General features: G+C 48.9%; 2 protein-coding genes across 17 annotated transcripts in view; one reads left to right on the top strand and one right to left on the bottom strand.

Moving 5' to 3' along the window:
• Positions 1-6,291, top strand: part of B3GAT1 (beta-1,3-glucuronyltransferase 1) — a 31,627-nt gene extending 25,336 nt beyond the window's left edge. For 7 of the 13 annotated variants that reach the window (NM_001397601.1, NM_001397600.1, NM_001397599.1 and 4 more), the window contains 2 exons: positions 3,037-3,154; positions 4,019-6,291. In NM_001397601.1, coding sequence (NP_001384530.1) covers positions 3,037-3,123 — 87 coding nt within the window. In that variant the 3' untranslated portion in view covers positions 3,124-3,154; positions 4,019-6,291. The remainder of the gene's footprint in view (positions 1-3,036; positions 3,155-4,018) is intronic. The other 6 variants (XM_046903723.1, XM_046903721.1, XM_015297925.4 and 3 more) reach the window with 2 other exon arrangements.
• Positions 6,292-6,559: 268 nt separating this feature from the next.
• Positions 6,560-26,639, bottom strand: GLB1L2 (galactosidase beta 1 like 2). Of its 4 annotated transcripts, XM_003642599.6 has the most exons (20): positions 26,412-26,639; positions 24,756-24,815; positions 23,795-23,992; positions 23,310-23,378; positions 22,908-23,003; positions 21,409-21,517; positions 21,061-21,153; positions 18,648-18,729; positions 16,421-16,485; positions 13,936-14,020; positions 13,535-13,672; positions 13,144-13,224; positions 12,541-12,647; positions 12,017-12,163; positions 11,561-11,632; positions 10,960-11,038; positions 9,666-9,753; positions 8,357-8,471; positions 7,725-7,841; positions 6,560-7,253 (listed from the first exon to the last, which is right to left on the bottom strand). In XM_003642599.6, the coding sequence occupies exons 1-20, from the start codon at positions 26,492-26,494 to the stop codon at positions 7,167-7,169; spliced, it is 1,971 nt and encodes a 656-aa protein (XP_003642647.4). In that variant the 5' UTR covers positions 26,495-26,639; the 3' UTR covers positions 6,560-7,166. The 4 variants fall into 4 exon arrangements, with proteins under 4 accessions (XP_003642647.4, XP_024999025.2, XP_015153622.2 ...); XM_025143257.3 differs by lacking the exon at positions 8,357-8,471; XM_015298136.4 differs by lacking the exon at positions 24,756-24,815.
• Between the last annotated feature and the right edge of the window lie 183 nt (positions 26,640-26,822).

Raw genomic sequence — 26,822 nt, 5'->3', positions numbered from 1 at the left:
GCCGTGGGCTCACAGCCTGGCATTTAGGTGGATGTTGCTGAAGGGAACTGGCTGGCAGCCGTGTGCTGGGCAGGGATTGCTGGGCGGCAGCATGCGTGTGGGCAGCATGAAATGCCACCATGGGAATGGCACTGCTGTCGCACACACACAGGCTGAGAACAGGCAGCAGAGAGTGTCCCTGCAGCGCCTGAACCCCAAACTAATGCTGTGGGTCTGGGAACCAGCTCTGAGAGGGGGATAAATCCTTGTGCATTGGAGGAGAGCAAGCCTGGCCCTGCAGCAGCCAGGGAATTACGCAGCAAAAGGGACCAGAGCTTGCTGCTTCGTGACATCACAGCTGTAAATCAGCTAAAGCTGACTGCTAATGGGCAGGATGGGGGGGGGGGGGGGGGGGTTGGAATTCAGCCTAAGGCAAAAAAGCTCGTAAAGGAGTGCTTTGCTTCCTCCTGATCTTACCCTGTGGTGCTGCAGAGTAGGCAGGGAGTTGGCTTCGTGAGCTCTTTGTGTTTCTTTCCATTCAGGGGCTGAGCAGCGGGGTATGGATGGAGCAGATCTGCCCTCTTTTTGCTTACATTGCTCCTGAAATTGGGCTGCTGGGTTTGTGTGGTTGGCAGTGAGCGGTCAGTACCCTGTATTTCGTTGGTTAAGCTTCACACGCAGTGCCCGAGCTGGTGATTTTTAGGGGACCTGCAGAACCTGGAGGGCTCTTTTTGCCTCGTTGAGCCCTGATTCGTCTCCAGAACTGCTGTGCCAATGCCATCTCCTGTAGCACAGCTGAAAGCTGTGGTTTCCATCTGAGCAGTTTGGGTTTTGGAGCACCATCTGCTCCAGGACCTTCGGACCACGTGGCAGTTGTGGTAGCTCAGGTTGGACCACCAGAACCCTTTTCTATGAGCTTGAGCTCTGCCTCTAACACCTATCACCTTCAAGGCAGTAGAACTGCAGAGCTGGCATTTCAAGTAACGGTTATTGCTGCCTTCTATGGAGGGCTTTGGTACTGGAAATCGTGTGACTCCCTCCTACTACAGGCTGATTTGCCTGCTTAATTTCCTGTTGGAAGACAATGAAAAAGCCTGTAACGGTGACGAAGCCTTATAATCTTTTAGATCTGTTCCAAGCCTCGTGATTCTGGATGGCAAGGCTGTTAATGTATGTTGCAGCAGTGAGGACTTCTAAAGGGAATGCAGGTGACCTGCAGGAAGCATTGCTCAGAGGAGGTCAGGCACTCACACCCCGCCTTTGCTCCCATGCAAACTGCACATGTGCACAAACCAAAGCTGCTCTGAGACATCAAACCAACACTGCTTGTGGAAAGCATCGAGCTGAGAGCAGAAGCAGGTGTTGCTGTGTAAAATGGTGCTCTTCCTCCCCTATTAAAGAGCACCATGTGAGAAATGGTAGAAGCTGCTGCACTGAGCTGCAATCTCTCAGAATCAGTCAGTTGTGGTCAGTTAATTCCACATAACTGCCTTTTTGGCACTCGGATTTAACAATGTCAAAGCGGGATGCAATTGAAAAGAAAAGCTATTAATCTGTATTTGTGCCGTGGTGCCTGGAGCTGTGTGAGCCTGAGCCCCATTGCTGGCGGTCTTTATATGGGAGCAGCTCTTTCCTGCTCCTGCTGGAAAGCAGAACTGCCCACCAGCTTGGTTTCCAGCACCTGCACTGCATTAAGTCTTGGCTATTCTATTTGTTGGATGAGGAGCTCGTAGCTGATGCTGACGCTGCCTGGAGAGCCGCTTGGCGAGACCTGTTTGCTTTTGCTTTTCATTAGGAAGTAAGGCAGTAATTGCAGCAGTGTAATTGCAATTGCTTCTTGGGAAGGTGGGGGGGCTCCTGTTTAACTACAGTGGCTCGAGGAGTGCTTTGTTTGCCCTTTAGAAGCAGAGTGTGGCCTCATTTTTTCAGGAAAGCAGGGAGTGGGTACAAGACTGTTTGCAGATATTTGGATTGAATGCACTGAGCATTGTCATAGCAACAAGAGGGAGACCCCCGTGAGGAGGAGCTGTCACTGAGCAGGTGAGAGGGAGCAGGAAGCCGCAGCTCTGAAGGGACAAAACTGCTGCCAGCAATGCAGCTTGTAGTGCTGAGCAATGAGCATAATTGGTGAGGGGAGAGCATTGCCAGAGCTTGGAGCATGGCATGGCTGTGAGGAGCCATTGACCTATAATACCTCCCTCGACCACAGATGTCAGGCAACCTCTTCCATTTATATTTTTTCCAGTTCTCTTTTGCAGGTGTTGATTTACACTGAGCTTTACTGCTCAGATTTTAGTAGAAGTTATGGTCCTGGTGTGCTTCAGTGCTGGTTTCAGCAGGTTGGAGAGTGACCCTGAAAGTGATGCAATGCATTGTACCTGGTTTGGAATAGCAGAAGCAGCATGGGGCCAGTTTTATGGAGGAAATATGCATGGGGAACCCAGAGCACGTGGGAGTGATGGTGTATTTTGTACCAAGCTCGTGGCTCTGGTACCTCTAAGAGTAGAGATGGCGACAGCCAGAGCAGCAGGAAGGACTCTTCTCATCAGTGGCACCTCATCTCTTTTGGGTCGTGAAAGAAGAAGCAGTGAGAGCGAGGTTAGCAAGCAGTCACAACATGAGCCGACGTGGCAAGAGATGGCTTTTCCATTCTGCATTAGCAAACAGCTCCATAGTGCCCAAGGGTGGGCTAACACCATAAGCAAGAACCAGAGTCAGGATCCTGACTGTGGGAAACGTGCATCTGATCCTCCTGTGATGAGGGAATGGCCTTACATCATTGGCAAGGTTGATGAGCCTTTGGAGGAAGATGGTTGATCTTGGAAGGAGCAGGTTAATGTCCCAAGACAGTACACTGTAAGATAGGTAATTTCTGTGCACTGTGCATTCTGGGTAGCAGCAGGCCTACCTAAATGAAGTTTTGTGCAAAGCTCCTTGCAGCTGTGAATGCACCATTAGGCTCCAGGGTAGATGGTTAAATTGCACTATTGATTTAATGTGCAAGAATGTTTGTTAGTGCAGTGAAGGGACGCAGCTAACGACTTCTGGTTTCTTCAGATTTTAGTCTGGCACACGAGGACAGAAAAGCCTGTGCTGGTGAATGAGGGGAAGAAAGGATTCACAGATCCCAATGTGGAAATCTGAGCGTGCACAGCTGAGCGGAGACCAACACCAGGTGAGAGTTCATGTTCTGGAACTAAGGAGAAGCAGCAAAGGAGGAAAATACCAGACAATGACAGGACATACAAACCACACACAGTCAGTGACAATAAGGGAGGGTGTAGGTTAAACCTCAGACGTGGCACTGTGTATCTATTTACCTAAGGTCAGCATATAGTGCCTTTGGATACCGCTGCTGGAGGAGCACCGGAGAGGAGGAAAGAGCAGATGCACGCTGGTGGCTGACTTCTCCATTGTTTGTTCATGCCCTGGCTTCTCACCTTTAATTACCTGAGCATTCTGGTGCATTAAATCTTCTGTATCTCCAGAGTGCACCCTGCAGTTGGTTTGCTAGAGTGAAGGATGGAATATTTGCTCATGCCCGCATCCAGACTGCTGGGAAAAAATATATGCACAACTCCCTTCAACCAGAGCGCAGAACCAGGCCTGGAGGGGAGAGAAGATTGCTGCTTGTTCTCTTTTCCTCTCAGACACAGAGAAGTCAGAGCAGCAAGGGGTATGGGAGAGGGGCGGATCTGCTCAGCAGCAGTGTATTTTTAACATAATGAGTTCTTACAGCACGTTCCCTTGGGCTGTGGTGATGGAGCCCTGCCTGCTGCAGGGCCTGTGCTGTGGCCCATTGGCAGGACAGCAAAGGAAAACCTGCACTGCACACTGTCTGTGCTATATATAGCAGCTTTGCAGAGAGGCCATAGCTCTTCAGCACTGTCACAACTGCTTTCCACCAACACCCAGTTGCCTAGCAGCAGTAGTCACAGCTCTGCAATCCTAGATGGGTTTTGGGTTAGCTCCAAGGGGTGGCAGCTCACTGCAGTGAGGCAGGGGGGTGATAAACATGCTGGTTGTGTCTCTGTTGCAGAAGATTTCCTCATGCACAGCCTCCAAGGTTCCTCCCCCCAGCATACAGCCAGACATGCAGTAGCCAGGACCTCTGCTGACTTCCAAGAGTTTTAGTGTACTGAAAGCAAGCAACACTGCATACATAAACTACCCGGATCTCCCTGCCCTTCCTCCTGGACTCTAAGCAGAACCTGATGCTCTGGGGATGGAGAAAAAGCACAGAAATACAGGACTGAACTTCCCTACAGGAGCAGCTGCCCCACGAGACGCTCGGTTTGGGAGAAGTGCACGATGCACTGAAGATGCAGCCCGGCTGGAAGGGCAGCCCAGACTGAGCGGGCTGTTATACGGGACCTGAGAGTGAGGGTGAGAATGCACACGTGGGTGTGCTGGCCCTGATGACTTGCCCTTCCCAGACATGCACCCTGCGGCTATGTGTCCAACAGCCAGAGCAGCTCCCTGCTGACAGAGGGGACGGCTGCCTTCTGAGATGGCACCTTAGCCCTTAATTCTAAACCTACTTTAATCAGTGTTTATTACGCTGCACAAGACAGGAAGGCTTTGGGGGAGAGTGAAAAGCAAGGCAGGTTAGAACAAACCCGAATGTACATCTGTTTGTTGTGCCCCCTTCTCCTTCCCCTTATTTGGCTCCATGGTTTGGAGGGTACCCTGTGCTCCTGGATGGAGTTACACGCACAGCATAGGGCTCTTGATGCTAAAAGAGCTGTGGGTGGGTCCTAAAGAGATTGTTGTGGCCATACACCATAATATTTCATCTGGGCTCAGATCTTAGTTCTATTTAACTCTCATTTGGTTCACGTGAGCATTAGGTGTGGGGTTCTCAGAAGGGTGCTTCTACATAAAGCCAAATTTCTATTCTCCAAAAAATAAAGTTAACTGCTTAAAACCAGGGACTGAACAAGAATTTAGTGCATTCACCAACTGAGTGGAGCGTATCCTCCAGCTCCTCTTTTAGGGCTGGACTGGTGTGCAAATCCACGCTAGAGCCAGTCAGGAGTTAACTAGTGGGAATAGAGCAGCACCCTTGTAAAGGGATCCTGTGCTCAGAGTGCTCTGTTCCCTCCACCTCTGGCTCCAGGTAGGTTGAAAAACTAAGTAGAATGTTAGTTGCCTCTTCCCTGCTCTGTAACATCAAAGGACCTGAGACAGCATTGATGAAAGGGTATTCTCTGATGAAACTCTATCTTGCTCCTCAGCAAGAGGCACGTGGCTGAGCAATGCAGAGGAGGAACCTGAGTGCTGCTACCTTGGCTGACTCTATTTGAAAATGACCAACTTGCTGAGGAAGAAATGAAGGTACAGCTTAGCCCTTCTCCCTGCCTCCAGCCAGCAAACACCCAAAAAACCCTTAATACATTCAACTCTTAATACCCTCCCCTCACAGCTGTCAAACATCTGATCAACCCCCACTGCCCCAATTCTTTCAGAAGGGTCTGAAGCACAATTTTCCCTTCAAGTTGAGGGAAAATGTAATCCCAGATTTGGTTCTTTGTAGCCCTAACGCATAGAATTATTGCAGTACTACAGAGGGGACTGTTAGCTTCACAAGTCTCCCCTTGGACTAATGGTTGTGCATTCCCTAATATGTAAAGAAACATTTGGGTTTTTTTTCCAAGTTATTTTCTCCCACTGTCTTTCAGAATCAATGGGGGAAAGCTGCATTGCTCAGCTGTCAGTCACAAAGCCTTGCTACACAGCCTTTATAATAATGTTCTTTTAGATGCATTGGCTGAAGCGCTACTGGGATAGCAAGCATCCAGTTCCACTGGCCCCTCTATGGGAACAGGCACTGTTACCTTGTGCTAAAATGGGAGCTCTCTGCATTTGAGCAGACTGATTCTGTTCTTGTATGAGCATCCCAACCTCAGTTCAGTCTGCACACCCTAGAGTGGAAAGAGACATTGTTAAAGGCATACAGATTCTTCTGCTAAGGTAGTTCCCAACTGATGGCCTCTCCTAGCTGCATGTTTTCATTCACTGACATCAGCTCCAGCTCCTGCTGAGCTGCAGCCTTCCCTCCTTGGAAGGAAATAACTTCCAGAAAAACACAAAGGCCCAAGTCCTGACCACAGCCCTGCTTTTACACTCCTCAAAGTCGGGCCCTTCCAACCTGCACAGCAGCACTGTGGGTCTGGGGAGCAGAGATGCGCACGCTCAGTGAGACCAGCTCTGGTCAGGGTGGGGTGTATTACAGCCGCACTGTCTGTTCTCAGTTTTAAATAAACTGTATTTAAATTTGTTAAATAAAATTAAGTATGGTTTTTAAGAGCTAGAATACCCTGCAGCTCCATTCTGAGAGGCAGTGCATGTGGTCGGTGCTTCTCAGAGCCCGGATGTGCTCTCCCATTTGCAAGCATTTATGCGACTCCTTGGCTCCTATCACAACCAAAACCTAATTGCTGTTCCTTCACAAGGGGGAATTTCATCTCCAGGTGCTTAAAAACAAGCAGGGAGCTGTCTTCTCAGTGACCGGAAGCTCTCTCTTGTTCCTGACCTGAAAAAGAATGGTATTTCTGAGAGAGGAAAAAAAAAACACGTGTGAATTTTTAGAACTTTTTTTTCCTCCTTTCTGAGAGAGAGACAACCTCCATGTTAAAATGCAGTGCAACAAAGCTCACAGTTAACTCATTTGACAACCAACGTGGCTTCCAACAAGTGAACCAGCTGCAGCCCCTCTGCAGACTGCATTGATAAATTCCGCCTGGGAGTACAACACCATGGATTTCCTCATCTGGTTACTCATATGTTCACCAACTATTTTCTCCCTAATTATAAAAATGAAGAGGTCAGGAATAACATGTTTTTAAAGTCAGTGGAGAGCTGGACTCGGGGTTCAGTTCACTCTCTCCCTCCTGCCTCCAGCACCGTGTTACTCCCCCACATTCACTGCTGTCCATAACATCATGCACAGCCATCCAAGCCGCAGCTTCTCGGCAGTGCACGCAGATGAGCTTCTGCATCCATCAATGAAACAACAGATTCCGGTTCCTTTGGGGCCCATTCTCTCTTCTGAGCTTACTGCCAAAGAACAAATCCTTGACCTGGGTCTAGTGGAAATTAAGAGGCCCAAGTGCATGGGCCATCATGTCCCCAGACATGCAACCAGGAGTGTTTAAGATGAACCAAACATGGGAAAGAAGCTCTCATCAGTCCACATATTGGGTCCTTCCCAAGTAAGGTATGTCGACAGACTGTATGATCCGTCCTGCAGTGCGCTCCTCAAAAATGATGATCTGCAGAAGAGAGGGATATGGAAAGCTCTTCACACAAAGGCTGAGTTACTTAACAACTTCTAAGGGTAAAGGGCATACAATCACTGCAGAGGAAGGAAGCATCATTTAGAAGAGATCAATCAATATGATTCGGAACAGTAACTCTGACTCTTCAGCACCATACAACACAGAAAATGAACTAGCATCAAATCAGCTTCGTCTTCATTTTGAACTTGATGCTGCACTTTGAAGTTTAGCTGAGATCCCTGTCATGTCTTAATGGCTGTCAGAGCCACATTCTTAGCTCTAGAGCAGCACCTCCCCTAACTTTCACAGATCTTAGGAGCTAAGTCTCCTTCCTTCACTATTGCCCTGGTTTTCAGCTGTAGCTAGCTAATTAACGTACTGTATGTGTCTAGCTCTTTGGGACATGACCCAGGGCAGGATCTTTAACAACACACACACAAAAAAAATGACACCAAAGCCTCTCACCTCATTGCTCCCTTTCTGTAACCAGGGGCCAGGAAGGTACAGTGTTTCCTGAGGTCCAATTTTCCAGTAGCGGCCAAGGTTGTGACCATTGACGAACACAACTCCTTTTTCCCAGCCCTGGAATCAGGACAGCACACCGAATTAGTGAAGCAGCTGTATCTAACATCCCCACAGGAAACACACTTGCACTTTTTCACACTCTTTCCAGCCACTTTCTGCAGGTTTTCTGCTTGCTTTCCTGTGCCACGTCTATAGAGAAGCGATTCTTCCCATACCACGAGGAGGTAGGGATAAAACTTGCATGTTCCTTTATGTTTTGTGTCCATCACTCTTCTGCAAGTAGGAAACAAATAGCCCTCGCCTATCAGTGATCAAGACTAACCACTCATTAGCAGCTTTGCACCGTCAGCACTGCGTGTTCTCTCATTAAGGCCACTGCAGACTGAACAGAAATACCTGCCAGCTTTAGAAGATTTTTTTTACACTGTCAAAATAATTTGTTTTCTCAAAGCTCAGAGGAAGATTGCAGGGCAGTGGCCTTGACTCGCTCAGAGCTGTGACACAAGGCTCTCTTTAACCAGCTTTTGCAAACCCTCCTGAATCAAAAACGGTGGGGAAGGACAAGGACTTGCCTGTAGCTTCAAGAAAGTATCCTGTGGCTGATGCTCTATCCACAGCCTTCCACGAAAAAATGCTGGACCAACAAAGTAATCTGGGACTGCACTCCATCCAGCAGTGTGCCGCAAGCTGTAAGAGAATGGCCAAGCACAGCTACCAGCAGGGAAGCTCTGGGCAGCACTGAGTTCCAACAGCGGCCTCAGCATCATTTCAGAGCCCTGCTTACAGCAGTGGATGGGCTTTGTTACACACAGCAAGGCTGCAGTTTCCTTCCATGCCTGACGGAAGGAGTTGCTTCCTACTGGTAGTGCCTGAAGGCGCTATCCTTCACGTTTCAAAAGGGTGATGCTGTTTAGCAAGCACCTAGCTGAAAGGGATGGGTGGAACATGTCTTGCTCTTCCTTCTCCTATGCTTGCCATGCCACTGAAATGCAAGTCCTTGGTGCAAGAAAAGGAGATATGGAGTTATCACTATCTCTGATGTCCTCTGGAAGCAGAGGACAAACAGAACAACCAATACAGAGCACCAAAGTCCCAAAGAAGCCTTACACTTCTGCCACAGCGTGCTCCTTCTAACCCGTACAAACTGCATCTCTTGGATTCAGGGAATTTACTGATGCAGTGCAGCGTGACCATTACTGAATTACTCAAGTGAAAGCCTACGACAATTCCTTTCACAATGCCACATCTTCCTATGCACTGACTGCGAGCTGATTGTGCTCCACTGCTACTGGGCAATTGCCAGTGAGTGGCTGTGGTGTGACCAAAGCTGCCTGTTGTCTGGGCATGGCAGCTCACTTGCTGTCATGTCCCTCACTGGAAATATCCTAAAGCAACCCTGCAGTCACAGGTTTTGCACGTTACCCCTCAGAAAGACCCCTTTGCACAGCACCTGTTAAGACTGTCCTTAAAAATACCATAATGTTGATTTTTCTTTCTTTATTTTTTCCTCTTTTAAAAGCCTGTTTGGTTTCACATCACCTCCCTCTCCTTCCTACGCACGTTGCAGGAGCTGTGCTATCTTGAGGGACGCACATGTGTTATTTTCTGACATTAACAAAACTCAAAATAGTCTTTTTGGAACCTTGGCCAGAGCCCACGGGGTATCTGTTGCCTTAAACCGTGTGGATAAAACAGCACCATGGTCTGAAATGTTTTGGGGAAAGGTATCAGCAAGGCACTTAGCAAGGCACAAATCTACTCACCTACTTCTACGTGGCGTTGCCCTTCTGTTACACGTGTAACTGCTGCCTCCCAGATTCTGCACTGCTGCTAAACAGTTGGTTTCAAATGAGCAAGAGCAATTTTTAAATCCCCACAAACCTTTTCAAGAAGTCAGGTTTCATCTCCAGACTGTAAATCTTGAAGTTCCTCAGGGGGGTTTTATTCAAGAAGATGTCACCAATTAAGCCTGCAAGAGCAATGGGGGTAATGAAGAGTTGAAAAGCAGCTAAAACTGATAGATTTTCCTCTCTGAATGCGAGGAACAGCAGGAGATGGAAAGCAGCCACGCTCTGCAATGGAGTCCATATGGTCCCATTGCTCATCCAGACTGAGTGGAGAACATTACTATACTTTGGCCTCTCCACTCCCTCCTTCGCTTTAACTCACTGGGCCATTAAAACACCCTCCAAGCAGCAAACATTGCTGGCACGCACAGCAGATGGGGTTTTGTTGTTATTGTTGGTTTTTCGTTAGCTGCCCATGTAGAGATTTGTTAAAGCAGTAGATCAGTTACCTCTCTAATAGGAACAGCAAAATTTAGCACGGGGAAGTGCTCACACCCAGTGCTGATGCACTGTTCTTCATCCAAAGATCTTAAGATGCCTTATGAAATAATCTCCCTCCAGTACTTCCTTGTTAGATACTTGGAGCAAACAGAGCCTGGGCCCTAATCTAGCCCCCTAATTGCAGGGCTGCAGTTGAGCCTGCCCAAGCAGCAGAGGCTTTATACATATACTCTGCAGTATAACAGAATTAGTACAGTCACATGCCTCACTCCATTATTCTTTCTTGTACACTTTTTGCATACATTTCCCCACTAAAATAGAATCCTGGGGTTTCAACCTCTTCCAGCTCCACAGCTGTACGTAATGGACTTGAACGCTTTAGCAAATTCTGCTCAACAGGATGCAACTCGTTCCTTCTGACTATGCTGAACGCTGTGTGAGTTTTAAAATGCTGTGATCCTCCAATATCAAACCCCAGGGGAGGACAGAGCTTAAAAAAGGTCTTTTCCTTCCTGCCCTGTGAAGTAACGTGCTCAGAGAGAAAGAGAATGGGTTCCCTCCCATCACCTGGCAAAACAGAGCAGGGTAAGATTCAGTGACAGCCTTGGGTTCAGCTGCTGCCCTATAAAATGAGAGGCCTTAATGCAATTTGTCAAGCAGCCACTGCTGTTCATCTACAATCACTCCAGATAGGGAGCGATGAACAGCAGACTTCAGAGCTTCCCTCTGTCACACCATTTCCCACCATCTCCCTGACACCTTGGCTAAAACTAACACAGCTGCATCAGTCTTCAGTTCATAAAGTACACAAGAAAGACAGTTTCACAGGACTTAAACTCAGAGAAGCACCTCAATGAGAGGCTCCAAGAACAACCAACTCAACTCACCTTTCCGCTGCTCGTTCAGCGCCAGGCCGTAATTGACACGACCACGGTTCTCAACCAAGAGTCTTAACTGCCTGAATCCCTGTGAAAAAAGAAGAAAAGAAGAAGAAATGGGGGAGCATCAGCAGGAGCAGCGCACAGCCCCAATGCCTGCAAAACAGCAGTCAGCAGCAGTGCTAAAGAGGGGAGGTAGCGCCAGGACCTTTGGCAGTCGCAGTTCATCTGCTTACTGATGGTCTCAGCCTGCTCATAAAGGTTTTCTTTCTTTTCTTCCTCTGTTGAATTTTTAAATACCAGTTTGATGGAGAAAGGGAGTTTGACATAGTGCAGGCTTTTGGCATGTAGCTTTGCCATGAGCCTCAAGAGCAGCACTGAGTATTCATGCCTGCTCACCTTACCCAAGGGGCCATGCACAGCAAGAAGAACTTGGCAGTGAAATCATGCTGTGTTTCACTAGCGAAATGGTGTCTGGTTGGGGCATACCAACCATTCTCTGCATCAGAGTACCATACCAGCTGGTTAAATGGATGAGGTGGGAGGTGCCTTCTTGGAAGCTACATCTCATTAGAGGTTTTGGTTCTGTGCACAACCTCCATCAAGTTACCTGTCCTTCAGGAAGGGAGAGCTCCACTGTGTTGTAGTCCAGCTCACCAACATACATGGTGTTAACAAACACCTGCAGAACAGAGCACAAGAGACAAGAGCAGCATCTCATCAATTACAATCCTGTGTTGCGTAGGTTATTGGAGCAGTATGTGGGGACAAAACTGTCTCTGATGGGGATTAGAACCCAGGGCCCACAACTCTGTCACTGATTCAGTCTAGGTGGAAAAAAGATTCAAAACCAACATTTCTCAGACCATTCAGAATTTAAAGAGTTTTAGCAGACCTCAAGCTGATTTACAAATGAAAAGGGTTGGCACTTAGCTGAGAACTGAAGGAGCAAGTCACACTTCTAATGTAAAAACATCACATCTTACTGTGTGGTCGGCCCATTTGCTGCCTAGCTGCTGAGATGAGAGCATTTACATCAGTGGGAAGTTGGCCCCAGGCTCCTCACCTGTGCTCGGTCACGGACATGGTCTCTAGAATGCAGGTGTCCACCACCAAATATGACAGTCTCGTAGAGTACGTATCCATAGGACTGCCCACTGCTATCATTTAGTTGGAGGTTCTCCATGTTAACTGGAAACTCTGATTTAATGGGCTGCAAAGGAGAAACAAGTTGAGTGCAGAGGTGCAGGTCACATAGAGGCAGTTCATTTGAGACAGGCGTTCCACTCTGCCACAGATTACATCTACTCTGGGAGTCCCCAGAGATCTGCTCTGACCTGAGTTACCCTGTGACCCTATGAAAGCTATAGCAGTGAAGGCAAAGTACAAGAAAAGGGAGCTAAGGACTTGCAAAGCTGGGATTCCAAGACAACAGAAGAAGCAGTAAAAAGGGTAAGATAAGAAGATAGGTCTGCCTTGTATACACATTCCCCATCCTTATCCTTGTGGGAGAACGTGCCAGTGCCAGGTCTTTTCCAGCTAACAGGTGATGACTTCTCATGCTGAGTTGCATAAAATTGGTGGTACTACCTGCACAAGTGATGGTAGCACATCCCAGAGAGAGATATATTGATGCAACAGGATCGCACCATACGACGCCTTGCTTTCAATCATGGGAGGGAGAGGAAGAGGCTGGCCTGTGATGCAAAAAGAGAGATGGAGCAACTATTTCACATGCAAAAAGCCAACACAGATTTAAGGCCTCTCCAGACCTCTTCTGATCAATCTTCCCATTGAATTACAGAGCCCTGTATCTGCTGCCAAAAAACATGAAACAAGTGCAAGGGTTGAGTAAGAACTACAGTTATTCTGCAACAACTGCCACCTGTCTGGACCTAGAACAGAAAACACCAGGACATAGCAAGTGAGATATAACATAGCCAGTGGTGTTTCCTTCAGATCTGCATTTATTTCCAAATAGCCACCATACAACTCGGAGTACAGTGAGATGATGCCAAGTGCTACCTGCCTGCTGATAACACACTAAATACCTGAAATCCCTGGCCCTCCTTCCCATCATTTGGAAAATGCTCCCAGTCAGTCAATCCGAGCCGCAGGGCTCCAGCAATTTAGATTAATCTGATTTAGTGCAGTAGACTGCAACAATATTTTGGCTGTAGGACTTATAATTACCAATGATTGTGCTGAAGAGTTGTCGGAGCTTGAAAAATTTGGATGTATAGTCTCCAGCCTCTGTCAGCACAGCATCGTAATCTGAAAAAGAAGCACACACACCATCATTCAAGAAGTGAGAGCCCAAGACAATTCTCTTAGCATTAAGTTAAGGGAACTTGTACTCCTGTGTCACTGTGCCTAGTGACACATCCTGGAATGGGTCTGCAAACAGGAAACATTAATGTAAGCCTCCTCTGAGATAAGCATTTGCTTCCAGCTCAACTACCCATGACCATGGGGTTGCACTGATCATTTCAAGACACTTCTACCAACCCTAAGTAGCCCAAAGGGCAGCCTGAGCTGCACTCTCACAGCAGGTGCATGAGCAAGGCAGTGACAGAGAACTCACCGTAGCTGGTGACATCCGACTTGTATTCATCAGTCTTCAAAGCACCATTCATGAAGCCAAAGTTGGTGCCTCCATGAAACATGTAGAGATTGATGGATGCTCCTAATTTGAGGATGCTTGCTACAGTATTCACCATTTCTGTAAAGGAAAGGCAATGCCAGGAAGTCCACAAACCAAGAAGCTGGGCTAACCCTCTTCTAGTAATTCAAAGCAGACTCAGACATTCTGGTCCTTCTCAGTCAGCCACGCCTGTGTAATTACAGCAATTTGTACTGTGATTTGCATTTAGCCCACACAGCAAAGGTTACAGATGGACAGAGCATCTGAAAAAGTTCTGTCATTTTCCTGTAACTGTTTGCAGAGCAAAAATCCCTCCCTCTACAATACCATGTGCTGCTCACCATCTGCATCGAAGACATAGTGAGGGCCTCCCCAGTTATCAAACCATCCAGTCCAGTACTCCATTACCATCTTTGGCTGATCTCGCTGCACCAGAACAAAAACAGAGTTAAAATGGACAAAGGGAGGCTTGCATGCATCCCTCCTTTCTTCTCAAGTGGCAAAAAAATAAAAGTAAATCAGTGAGGAACATGACAGTGTGGGCCAGCAATCCAGAAAAGGCAGCAAAACCAGAAAAGAACAGTGTGAGGCAGGAGGCAACAGCCACTGCACACCATCAGGTGATACCCACCAGTTTTGGATACTGTTGTTTGGTAGAGCTGTAGCAAAAAAAAGACTAACCAACTGTCACTGTTTAGCTTCTGCTAGAAATAGGCATTTATAAATGTCTACTTATCAGCTACGCCATTGCCAGCTGAGGGTTTGCAGGTGCACTGCAGCCAGTGCTTGCCAAGGTGGGAACAGCAGACCTTAGCGGCTTAATGCCTTTTTAATGCTGCATATGGTGTTGGCAGGAAAAGATTAGCCTTTGCAGGAATTAGGTCTTCATTATAAAGGCTCTGCACACAGAGCAGTCGCTTCCCATTCTTCAGTGCTTGCCAGCTCCCTTAGCTCCTGCAGAATTCCACCAGGCCCCATCACCTTGCACAGAACAACTGGCACTCCCTGCTCATGGTATTTATTTCCAGTCAAGGCAATTTGGCCATTTATTTGATAGGGGCTTTATCTGATGCCACATGAAATAGCCAAGGTAAGTGGCATTAAAGAAACTCATGTTTCATTAGGAGAAAACAACTGCAGGTGCCTGTAATAACCGAACTGCTCCAGGTTCAGATCAGCTCTCAGTAATATGTTTAATCACTCCATCCCCAGTAAACAAGTCAAAGAAGTTCAACTGACTTCTGGAATAAGAGATCATGACAAGGAAAAGGTAACACAGCCTCCCATTCCTTATGAATATGAATGACAGGCTTGCTGTCTTCTAATCAGTAAGTGTGGCAACGGAGGAGCTGCTTTTGCTGGGCTGTGTTTTACGTATGTGTTCAGTTTGTGTGAAAGGTGCCCTCTGCTCGTTTGCTGCGTGTGGTGGAATTTTCCTAGACCTGAAGAAAGCAGAAGCACACAAAGCAGAACCTCTTTTGTCTGAACAAGACAAAAAAGAAGTTAGCGGAGGGATTCAGCTTTCAGCACGCCAACAACGGGGCTGCATTTCACAGACTGAGCAAAAGCCAGGGGAAGAGATCAGAACAGAATCGATCGTGACCAGGGGCACATGTCAGCTGCTCAGCACTTCCCAGGCTGACATCTGGAGCACACAGAGCAGTAGGGAGAGAAGAGGACAGAGGACGCAAGGAGAGAAAGAACCTGTCACTGGAAATCAAAATTTGCTCTTGCCTTGCTACCCCAGCATCACACAAGATACTTTCTGCATCAAATGCTCATTAGGCAATTCCCTTCCTCTTTTTTCACACTGATTCACATCTCTGACAGCGCAGGGAATTAGAGATGCTCAAGCAATACACTCCGTGTGAATGCATTCCTGCAGCAAACATTACATGCCCAGTAGACTGGGCTGCTCGGAGGGCTGCATGGGCACTGCACTGCTGGAAGGTGCTGCTGGGAACTGACTCAGCATCTGAAGACCACAGCCTTCAAACTGACTCCTGAGGGAAGGCACAGCACCAGGATAAAAGAGCCTGGGAAAAAGAGCAGTGACCTTCTGGAGGGAGGGCAACTGCAAAGTAGGATGCTATTGGGCATCAACACTTGAAAGGAGAGTAAGCAATGAAAGTAGGCATTACAGAAAGAAACACAGCTGAACACTGTGTTCCCTGTTTGACAGTTGCTTTTCTTGGGGATCAGCTACACATAGAACACATCCACAGAGGCAAGTTAGGCAGGGACCAGAGAGCTCCACCAGCTTTGTGCTTTGGATGGTCCTCTGTCCTTCCCACTGGTAGACACTGCACTGTCACTACAGAAAACATGTTTGCCAAGCAGCCTCGTGGAGAGCACCTTCTCCTGCCAAAGCGTGCTCATTTTAATTATTTAATCAATCACTGAATATTCAGAAAAGAATTACTAGGCACTCCAATCTGTTAGGCACTAAAGATGATCTACGCGAGACCTACAAATTCAACCAAGGAAAGAGGAATAATTCAGTTTATTGCAGCTCGTGGCTTTGTGACAAAGCACATCCATCACCAGATGTCAGCGCCCTGTTGTTTTACAGCAGTGGGTGCAATTGTGCCATACTCTAGTAGCTGGACTAATAGCCCTCCAATACCTTCTAATTTGTTACGTAGGACCCTTTTGTGGATCTAATCATCATTAAAGCCCAAGTAATAACAGGCTTGCTGCCTGCACCCAAAGAGTAGCAAAAACTCCAACTGTCCTCCCAAAGAATACTGTCTTCCAGCATGAATTTGTTGTTGAGATGAAGCTGTCCTGTGAAACTTAGACAAACAGAGTCTCTCTGCACCTTACCTGTACCGTGTCCAGGTATTTCAGTACACCAGGTTCCAACTTCTGAAAGTTAACAGTGGCCAGTGCTGTCAAGAAAAGAGAAAGCTGTTATTAATTTAGACAGCTGCAAAACGCTTTCATGCATGGGACCACCTCTCTGCGAATCAGCCCAGTGGGAACTGGAATACCACTTGAACCACCTCCCCAAGGATTTCCCATCAAAGTCATCAATGAGCACGTGGGACCTGAGGGGACCACAGCACACAATGGAATACCTGCAGGCTGTGTTCTCAGCCACAGCGTTCAGAGCTACTAGAAAGAGAGCATCAGAGCACCTCATCAGCTTTAATTAGAGGCTGCAAAGCACCTGGAGGTCCTCAAATAGAAGGCACCACATAAAGGCAAACTTTTTATTAGAACGTCGTATCTGGATGCCACACCGATCTCCCAGGCTATAGCTGCAGGAAACCCAGGCAAACTCACTGCTTGTGATGTCTGTGGGGATGAGGAAAGGGACTGCAGTGTGAGTGAAGCAGGCAGAAACTGTGACTGGAAGATGGCTCTGTGCTCCTGCCCCATGCAGCACAAGGGAGCCAGCAGTGCTGCACACTGCACCGACAGCAGAAGGCAGAGGGAAGAGCCGGCTGCAGAAGCTGATGCATTACAACACAGCCACCTGCTGTCAGTGCCCCAGCCCCTAACAGATGCTAGAATCATTTTCATGCTTTTCTAGACTTCAGTCACTCCACTTTCCCCAAGAAACTTTGAAATTGCAGAGCAGTAGTGTGATTCTCTTGTAAAAAGTGATGTCTTACAAAAGAGCTGGCATGGGATCCAGCCCCAGTTGTGTCAGACAGAGCACTTCAAATGGAATACTTACAGAAGCAAAAGCTTACTTCTCTCTATATATACCTTGAACCTAACAGGCTGATCTATATAGTGTGCTGAGCTGAAGAATTTAGCACAGGCAAACACAGCAAGAGAACAAAACAAAATGTAGATTTAGCCTTGATGTGATACATTAATTTGTGATCCTGAGGGCAAAAATGCCTAATTCTGCTCCTTGTGCAGATTAACAGCACACCATTCAACACTGGACGGGGATGGAGAACCAGGCCCAAAGCCTTCCTCAGCCTTTCCACTGTAGGCAACATTCCCATGCACACAGCCTTCCATCACGGTGCTTTAGCCTTGGCCTGGAGGGAACCTGGAGCTTTATTTTGGTGCCCATCAGCTCCCAGATGGGAACCAGAGCTGTACAGGCATGGATTTCTTCTCACTCACTGTGCCCACGGAGGAATCAAAGGGCTCTCAGCGTGCAACATGCTGGAAAAGATGACTCTGAACGTGATGGAGATGGGAGCTGGAAACACTCCTGCAGAAGATGCTGAAGGCTGTATGGGGTGTTCTGCACCTCCCGGACAGTAGTGAGAGGGTGACCCTACGTGGTCACAGCTGGAAACTGCCGTGCTCCAAAAGAATCAAATCAAGAGGAGCACTGCGAGAGCACTGCTGAGAGCTCATGGGCTGCTGAGCTGCTGGATTTGTCCCTTTTGTACGTCCATATAAATACAGGAGGAGGGGAAAAAAAAGGAAAAGGAAATCACCCTTTCCAAAAGGCAAACAGGACATGGACATCCTTTTGCATTGTGCACATCTGATACCCTTCTTTTCCTGTATGCAGACTGCACACTGCAGAGCACACTCACTGAGAACACACTGCTACCCCACAAAGTGCTGCTGAGCTTCCAAGAAGTTACATTGTGGAATCTGGGCTGTGATGCACTTTTTTCCCTTCCAGTTTGAACTGCAAAGCAGATACCTCAGGATTAATTAGTAGCAGTAATAATTGCTGAGATACCCATTTAGCATATATTCAAACAAAGCAATAAGTACTGCTTGCAGCCCTTTAATCTGATGGAAACAACAGCCATCTTGTGCCTCACCTCACTGGGAATAGCAGTGCCTGCTGTGACACAGGAGCAGCGAGGTGTTCCATCTGCACCTCTTCAGAACCCTCCAAAGCAGAAAGGCTGCCTCCGTGTGGGGCAATCCTGCAATCACTGCTACACCGTGCACTGAGAAATAAACCTGAGATGGGACTGCTGCTGTTCTGTATGCTTGCAGCCACCCAGGGCTGAGCTCCGGCCACAGCCACAAAGCAGCTGCTCTCATTCAATGCAATTACATTCAATTTCATCCTCTGCCCCAAGGAACAGCCTCACCTGCTTCTCCCACAGGCACTCACCTCCTTCCACTAAGCCAAATGATAACCCGTTCTTGTTGTCCGAGGTCATCAGCAGCTCCACAATCCCCCTGCTTAACAGAGCCTGCATTAAAAAGAGGAAAAGCCACTGCATTAACAGCCCGAGCTCTATTTGTCAGGATATTGCAGTGTTAAAGCACGTTATCACCATCTCTTTGACAAACAATAGAAACTAATAGGAGAAAAATGCCCGTTTGCCAGTGAGCACATCCATCACGGGACAGCTGGGCTCTTGGATAGTCACGCCTGAAGGAATGGATGTGTTCCTCAGTGCCACGCAGCACTGCATGCAGCAGCACCCCCAGCTTTGTTCAAATGCATGCACACGCAGGTGATCCCCAGAGGAGTGTTCTTTCTCTCACACTCCTCCCTTTACACTGTGGCCTATCTTTGAAAGAGGGATTAGGAACTGCTAGCAGCAACTTAACCCCTCTTCTCAGTACAGCTGCAGTCAGAGGGACTTCAGCAGCTCTAAGAAGCTTTCAACACAAACCTTCACCTTCCTCAATGCCAAACCATGGGCTGCAAAATGGTGATACAAGCAGCAACAGCACGTGTGTGTGCCAACTCGTTACTACCTGCTGTTCATTCAAACAACCTTCTGCATGTTGCACACACCCACACACACTGTGCAGAGGAGACCTGAGCATCACCCACAATCCACATTAGAGACAGCAAATTCAATTCAGAGTGGAAAAAACATGTTTAGTTTATCAACTGCTGCATCAATACCCAAAGGGATGCTGGGGTCTGATAACAGAACTGGAATTTCTAGTAAGTTTTATTAAGATAACTCTTTAAGCACTGCACTTAGAGCTAAGTTTCTTCCTTTTTTTTAATACATTTTCCATTGAAATACAAGTGCAGCACGGAGAAACAGCAGAGCTGGAAGGCACTGAAATGCACTGCAGGACTTCAGTGTGCAACACAGAACCCAGGAATAGCAGCAGTGTCTGAGGCACACACAGGTGTGTGCTCAGCTAACCCCAGGTCACTGCCAGCACACCCTCTCATGGCCTCAGATGGCCCAGCAGAGCGAGAGGAGGACAGGCTTTTCAGGTTGTGTGTGAGCTGCACTGCATGCTAGGTGCACGTGTGATCTACTTGCTGCTGTTGCAGCTGAGGGCCTGAAGCACTGCAGACCCCACTCCAACCCAAGGGAGCCCTCCACATCCAGCTTTCCCACAGCTTCTTCTGGAAGCACTGCACTTCCTCAGCCGTAAGCTGTGCACAATTCCAGAATACAACAAAGCAGCACTGCAAAAAAACACCCACAGGCCTGGCGAGGAAACGTTATCTGTTCTGACAAGTCTATGGAACATCACAAGCTCTTTCATCACTGATATGGAAAAGTAAGAATGGGGCTGGCATGCTGTTCAGACACAACAGTCTCTGTGCCCCATTCATCCGGGGCCCTGAAAGCCACTTACCCACATGCTTGTCACTGGGCATGGGACACAAGGAGCAAAAGTATGCAGATAAAAGAGGCAATTTTGACTTTATCAGCTCAGGTCAGCAGGTTGACCTTAACGTACTTGTATGCATACTTGTTATTTATCTTTCCAAGCAGTATCAAATCACTCCACGAGGTAGAGTTAGTGCAGAAGCAGGCACAACCCTGGGCAGATCAGGACTCCTGCCATGACTGAAGAGCCTCTGTATTCCTGGAACAACAAGATGACCTGCACCAGAACTAAACTCGAGGCACTCAGAGTAGCACCTGCACACCCACAGGGTCTCAAAAAGACCTGATAATGCTAGGAACACACAGTTCATGGGACGTACAACCTCTCTTCTGTACAGTAACACTTCAGGTATTCAATGAAAAGAAACCAAGAAACAAGCTTTGTAAGACTGCAGATCTTGTTAGCTTCCTGCCTCGCTATTGTACTGGGGAAGAGTGAGCAGGTCTGACTCATGTAAGATTCTCCTCCTTGGGTACTGGCCAACTTCACCACATAGCCTGGAGGCAGGGAGCAGTCCATCTCCAACTGACAAGGGTAAGGGTTAGGTAAATTAACCTTCCTTTGGGTAAATTAACCTTCCTGATGCTGGACCTCAGATTATGCGAGATTAGGAATGCAGAAACCCTTCTTTAATGCTGTCCAAGAGAAGCAAAGCAAGACTAGCAGGACACAGCTTCTTCGAGGCCAGCTATGAATGATGGCCACTGCTCCATTTCTCTGTCACCTCTTCTCCTGAATCCACAGGAACTCAGACCGTCAGTAGTGAGAGGTGCAACCAAAAGAAGTGCCATGGAAAATCCAGCTGGATTTAGCACTGATGCTTTCAAGGCTTCTCAAAGCCATGGTCAAATTTACTCAGAAGAAAGCACTGCAAGGAAGGTGGTTTGAGTGGGACTCACCACAGAAACAAGTAAATGTGCCAACATTACCCTTTTCACATAGGCCATGTAGTTTGGGTCTTTGGCATAGGAACCGTATTCATTCTCCACTTGCACTGCAATGATGGGACCTCCTCTCTTGTACTGTTGGGAACAAAAAGGAGATGTTCACTGCAATTTCTAATCAGAAGGAGCAAAATCACAGCAGTGCTGGCTTACAGAAAAGATGCACGCATCTGCACGGCCCTCCCAGAGTCTCACACTGCAGAGCTGACATGGGCAACTACAGCCAACAGTGGCTCCCCAGGTGAAGCTGGTAGATTTGTCACTGCTTCGACCTGCTGCTGTTACACAGCCCAACACTCATCTGTGTACAGAGGGGCAGTGGACTGTACTTGCCTGAAGAGGGACTACGATAGGCATTAGATGATCAAAATAGGCATCCACCGCCTCCGTGAAGCCCTTGTATGTTGTTCTCAGCTGCATCTCTGGGTCCTGCAGCAGCCAACTATGAAAAAAGCAGCAAACAGGATCTGTTAAAGCCTCATGTCAAGCCCAGACTGCTAAAGGGAACACCACGCACTGACAGCAAGTCACATTTGGGCAGGAATAACTGATCCTCCAGTGTCACTTGGCTAAGCTCTTGGTGTAGGTGTGGACAACACAGGGAGTCACCTAATGACACGACGTGTGGTTAACTCTGCTGTCTCTTAAGCCCTCTGCCCAACCAAAACACACTCAGATTGCAAGGCAAAGGAAGTTTTTCTACTTGCACGCAAGCTAAAACCTGAATGTTATGTTATAGTGGGTGCTTTCAACTTCAGAAACATGACTGCAGAAACAAACTTGCTGCAGCAGAGGCTTGTATGCAGATAATGCAGAAGGCAAAACAATCCTGCCTGCTCTTCACGTGCCATTTGCAACAGCATAAGTGATAACTATAGAGATTATTCAAGAGCAAACCAGCAAGTACAAAAGGGCAAGCTTCTCGCTCTAAGGTTACTCCAGAATTCCCTGCATCCCCAAGGGCACCCTACAGTTAAGTGCTCTCTCATAAAACCCCAATCATCGTTCAAATCAATGGCTCCAGTAATTGTTCCCACGGTCCCTTCTGCTGATTTACAAGATTTAGTTGGCTGTTTGGGGGTTAACACAGAAACAGGCAATCTAAGAGCAGAACCATGCACTGCTGTAACGATATAAGCAGAGTAGGACTGCACCTCTCCTGCCTCTGCAAAAGGCATCAGTGAGTTCTGCTTTCAGAGGCTGGAAAGACATCCAGCACAGTGAGCTCACAAAAATCACCTTCAAAGTTCTGTACCTGAACCGTGTGGGATACAAAAGGCATTTTGAAAAGAGAAATAAATGAAAGACTGGAAGAAATAATCCCCAAGCTTTGCCACGTGTCCCTGCTGAAGGAAAACAAGTGGTACACAACCAGGCACTGGCTCCACTGGGATCCAGTAACCAAGCAAGCCTCAGTACTGATGTACTCAGCTCAGCTCCCAAAGGCTCCTACCAACAAGCCGTGTGCTTTAGGAGAAAATACAGCAGGAGCCTGGAGAAGTTATAGGACTTCAGGACTTTATCACTGCCAGTCAGATCACACACACGTTCCAGCAGGACTTTTAAAATGGACCTGAGATGAATCCAATTCTTACATCAAGCTGCAGATGCTACTGATTCTATTATGATGACAGTCAAGTTGCAACAGCAATAAAAGACAGCTTTCCTCAGTTCTGTTTTCTTGCTGTAACCATTATGTCATAACAGCTATTGTTTAACAACATAATTCCTCCCCCCACCAAAACAAGAAATAAAAGGATTACGTTTCCAGGCTTACTATCTGTATCCCACAGCAGAGCTCAACAACACGATGAGCATTCACCTGCACTTACCTGGGCAGACCACCGAGGTCCCACTCGGAGCAGATGTAAGGTCCAGGACGCAGAATCACCCACAGCCCATTCTTAGCTGCCAGGGAAAGGAAGGCCCTAGAGATGCAGACACTGCGATGACTGTCTGACTGCAGAATCCCCACTCCACGTGCTCCTAATATGCCAATCACCATGAAAATTTAGGTAGCAATTCCTTTCTGGTTCTGCTAAGTGAAATAATTACACTGGATTGATGCTAAACTTCTAAGCTCCCAGGGCTCTGGGAAGCAAGGGAAGAAGTGAGGGTCTCCATCACCAGACCAAGGCAAGGCTTTGCTTCAGAAGCTGTTAATGCTATCTTCACCCAGAACCAACACGCACACCCTCCCCTCAGTATTTAAGGACAACATTTGCACCACATACTCTAGATCCAGGTTCTCACTGAAGTCGAACTTCCCTCGTGTTTGTTCATGAAGGTTCCATGGTACGTACCTGAAAGGCAAAGTCAGGGCAGTGACAACGAAGTGCTGTGTTGGTGAGGCACAGAAAATAAAGCTGTGTAACAGATTCAGGGACTACAGAAGGCACACATTACAAAGTCCCTACTTAAATATTATCCGTGCCTCTCTCCCCGCTGCACTCTTCCTGTACTGTGCAGTACCTGAGTCTCTCAAGACCATCAAACGTGGTGAGATCAGCAAAGAGGAACAGCAATTACTGCCTACATTTAAGCGACAACCTGAATTTGAAGACACTGCAGCTCTGTGAAGCACAGACAGATGCTGAAGGGGCTGGCAGGACAAGGAGCTCATCTTTTGCCATAGCAAGTACCAACAGACATCGCCACGTGCCACCACGTCCCCAGGGCTGTAGGCACACATCTCAGGGATAAGAGCGAGGGCACTTACGTTGTCAGGGTGTTCAAGCCACACGCCTTCATCTTAAGCATCCGATCTTCCCAGTATTCCCTGGGGACTCGGAAATAGTGCACCGAACCTCCAAAGATCCGGAAGGGCATTCCCTCCAGCAGGAACTGTGAGTGCTCAGTCTGCAGGCCCAGCGTCCTGCCCCACAGCCGCAGCGGGACCAGCTCGCTCCAGTTAAACCTGCAAGGGAAAGGGGGAGAGGTGAGCAGCCAGCCTGCAGCAAAGGAGCACGTCCTCCTGCAAGAGGTTGGTCGTGTCACCCCCTCAATTGAAAGAGAGATTCAGTTCATCACTCGGGAAGGACTGTGCCTGCTGTCATCACAAGCTTATGTCCGCCTGCATTCCTGCTTACACCAATTCCTTAATGACTTCTTTGCCAAAAGAACCGGACCAAATGAGACGTCGGGTTCCAAAGCACTTACCAGCTGGAACGCTCACATCACAGCTCCGTTCAGGTCAGTTCCTGCATGCAGGAAACTACTTCCTATTGCCTTGCACTGCTCCCCAGTTCATTTTGGCTGAATCAAGAAAACGTTCTTATCAGCTAGTCCAGATCCAAAGCAGCTACAGTGCCTCCATCAGACCCCCCCAGTTCCATCAATGAATACACAACAGAGCCGGACAATAGCAGCTTGTTCCACTGAGACACCATCACAGCCAGATGCAAGAAATGAATTCCAGTCTCAAGAAAACAGCGACCCACACATTTCAGAGAAATGCCACGTTCGGAGAGGGAAACACCCAAGCCTCTGGCTGTGTTCTATACTAAGTGTACAGCGGGTGTTAGCAGAGGGTGAGGGCTTTCAGAGCTCACAGCCTACAGGGATTACTGCTCAGGAGCCTGCAGCCATCACCTGTCCTCCAGCACGAGACAGGGACACTACGAGGAACTAAATCTAGGGCTTCCCACATACGGCAGGGCTGGCTGGCAAGCACAGAGTACCTGTGTACAACAGCATTCTCACAGGGCTCTGAAACAACAGGCGGCAGGCATGGGTAATACCTGGAAAAGCAAGTCTAGGTTAGAATTCGCTGCCTTGAGTCAACGAGCACGTGTGTATTTATCAAATCATTTACAGAAAATGGTGTTGAGCAAAGACACAGTAATGCATCCCATTCAGAAGGCGGTACAGGAACAGCAGAACTACGCTTTGTGAAGACAGCACAGCTGCAAAGAGGAGAAATGAGAGGAGAAACGCATGATTTAAACGCATATTTAAAGGGTGACTGCCTGGATAGGAACAGGATCAAAAGTGCCCACCACCAGAAGCTGAGCACAGCCAGAGAACGATGACTTAAGGCTGGGAAGCAGCAGCACTGCCCCGAGGAATTGGTTGGTGGGGATCCCGAGGCAGAAAGCTCAAAGGTTCAGGTGATGATCCTGAGCCGAAGCCCTGAATTACACCTGCACACAGCACTGATGCAAGCAGTGTCAGTGGAGGCAGAAGGAACGCGGCGCTCAGCAAGCAGGGGTGGCCAGATAAAAATAAACTAATCACTTAAGCTCATCTTCTTAATCCTGGCCATAACTTGGCTGGAAAGTCCTCACCAAGTTTCCCACCTCCCGGCTCCAGCAGCTTCTGTCACCAAAGAGGGCCGGGAGGGCTGAGGTCCCCACTGCAGCACAGATGCAATGGAGCTTTGCTATCGCCCAACACCACGCACTCAGAACGGGGAGAATGATGGAAAAGCAAGCCAGAAGTGGGGAATAAAGCACGGGGGTTACGAGCTGTCTTTGGCAGCACTAAAGGATGCGCTTCAGAGGACAAAGGACTTTACAGCTAATCCCTAAGCCCTACTTAGAGCTGCCCAAGAGGAATTTGTTGTTTATTTCGGGCTTCTTTTGCCTCCAGAAAAGTGAAAGCTTCCAGCCGCCTTCGCGTGGTGACCGCCGGAGCCCTTCGGAGCGCTTTACTCTCAGGTGAGCTGAGCCACGGGGAGACGCTCTGTGCCAATGAACGGTTCGCAATGGATCCGCTGCCGGGGAGGACAGACGCCCACGCTCCCACCACGCAGCGGCTCGCAGCGACACGCACACACGTGGCAAGGCAGGCGACGGCCGGCACAGCGGTCGGATCGATGCGCAGAGCTCCCATCCATCGCAACGCATGAGGTCGCCGGGCGGCCCGGCACGCCCTCTGCACCCAGCGCTTTTACGGCAGGCGAGGAACGCTTCTAATCTTACCGCTGTGTTCATTTAAAGCCCATTCCGCCGGGCGAGCACCTAACAGCCGACGTGCATTGCGATAACCACACGCGTCCCTTTGATTCCCCCGCCGCTGAGCGCCCATAAAGCAGCGGCCAATTCACGCTCGTGCTGCACAAAGTTCACACGCGCTGCGCCCATCAGCAGCTCTCCGCTCCTGCGGGCTCAGGCGCACTCAGCACGGCCGCAGGTGGCCCCGAGCCCGGGGCTGTTGCACGGTGTGGCCGCAGCTCCCCACATCGGAGAGCAATTGGCGATTTTTAGTTAGGATCATTTCTTTTTTTTTTACCCAAACCCTCATTTCTCGGCCCCTCCCGCCCGCCCCCGGCCCCGCTTCCCCCGGCCCCCAGCACCGACCCTCGTTCCGAGCGGCGGGGCCGCGGCGGCTCTCACCTGCGTGCCAGCAGCCACAGCACGAGGAGGAGCAGCGCGACGCCCCCGAACCGCCGCTGCCGCCGCCCTCCGCACGGCCACATGGCGGCCGCCCGCGGCCCCGCCGCACCGCACCGCACCGCACCGCCACCAGCGCCGCCGCCGCGCCCCCCCCGCCCCGAGCGCGGCTTTGGGCCGCTCCGCCCGCCGCTCGCCCGCCATTGGCCGTGCGCCGCCGAGCCCCGCCCCGTCCGCTGAGCGACGCTGCTGATTGGCTCGTCCTCAGGGTGGGGCGAGGGCGCGCGGCGCTGCGGGCCGCAGTCAGTCAGTGAGGCGGCGGGGCCGGGCCTGCAGCTCCACCGCGCACCGGGAGCGCTCCGCTTCCCGCAGCCGGGCCGAGGTCGCCGCCCTGCATGCGGCCGTGTTATCGCC

This window comes from Gallus gallus, chromosome 24 (assembly GCF_016699485.2).
Source record: "Gallus gallus isolate bGalGal1 chromosome 24, bGalGal1.mat.broiler.GRCg7b, whole genome shotgun sequence".
Taxonomy (NCBI): domain Eukaryota; kingdom Metazoa; phylum Chordata; class Aves; order Galliformes; family Phasianidae; genus Gallus; species Gallus gallus.
This window is presented reverse-complemented; position numbering and strand designations above follow the sequence as displayed.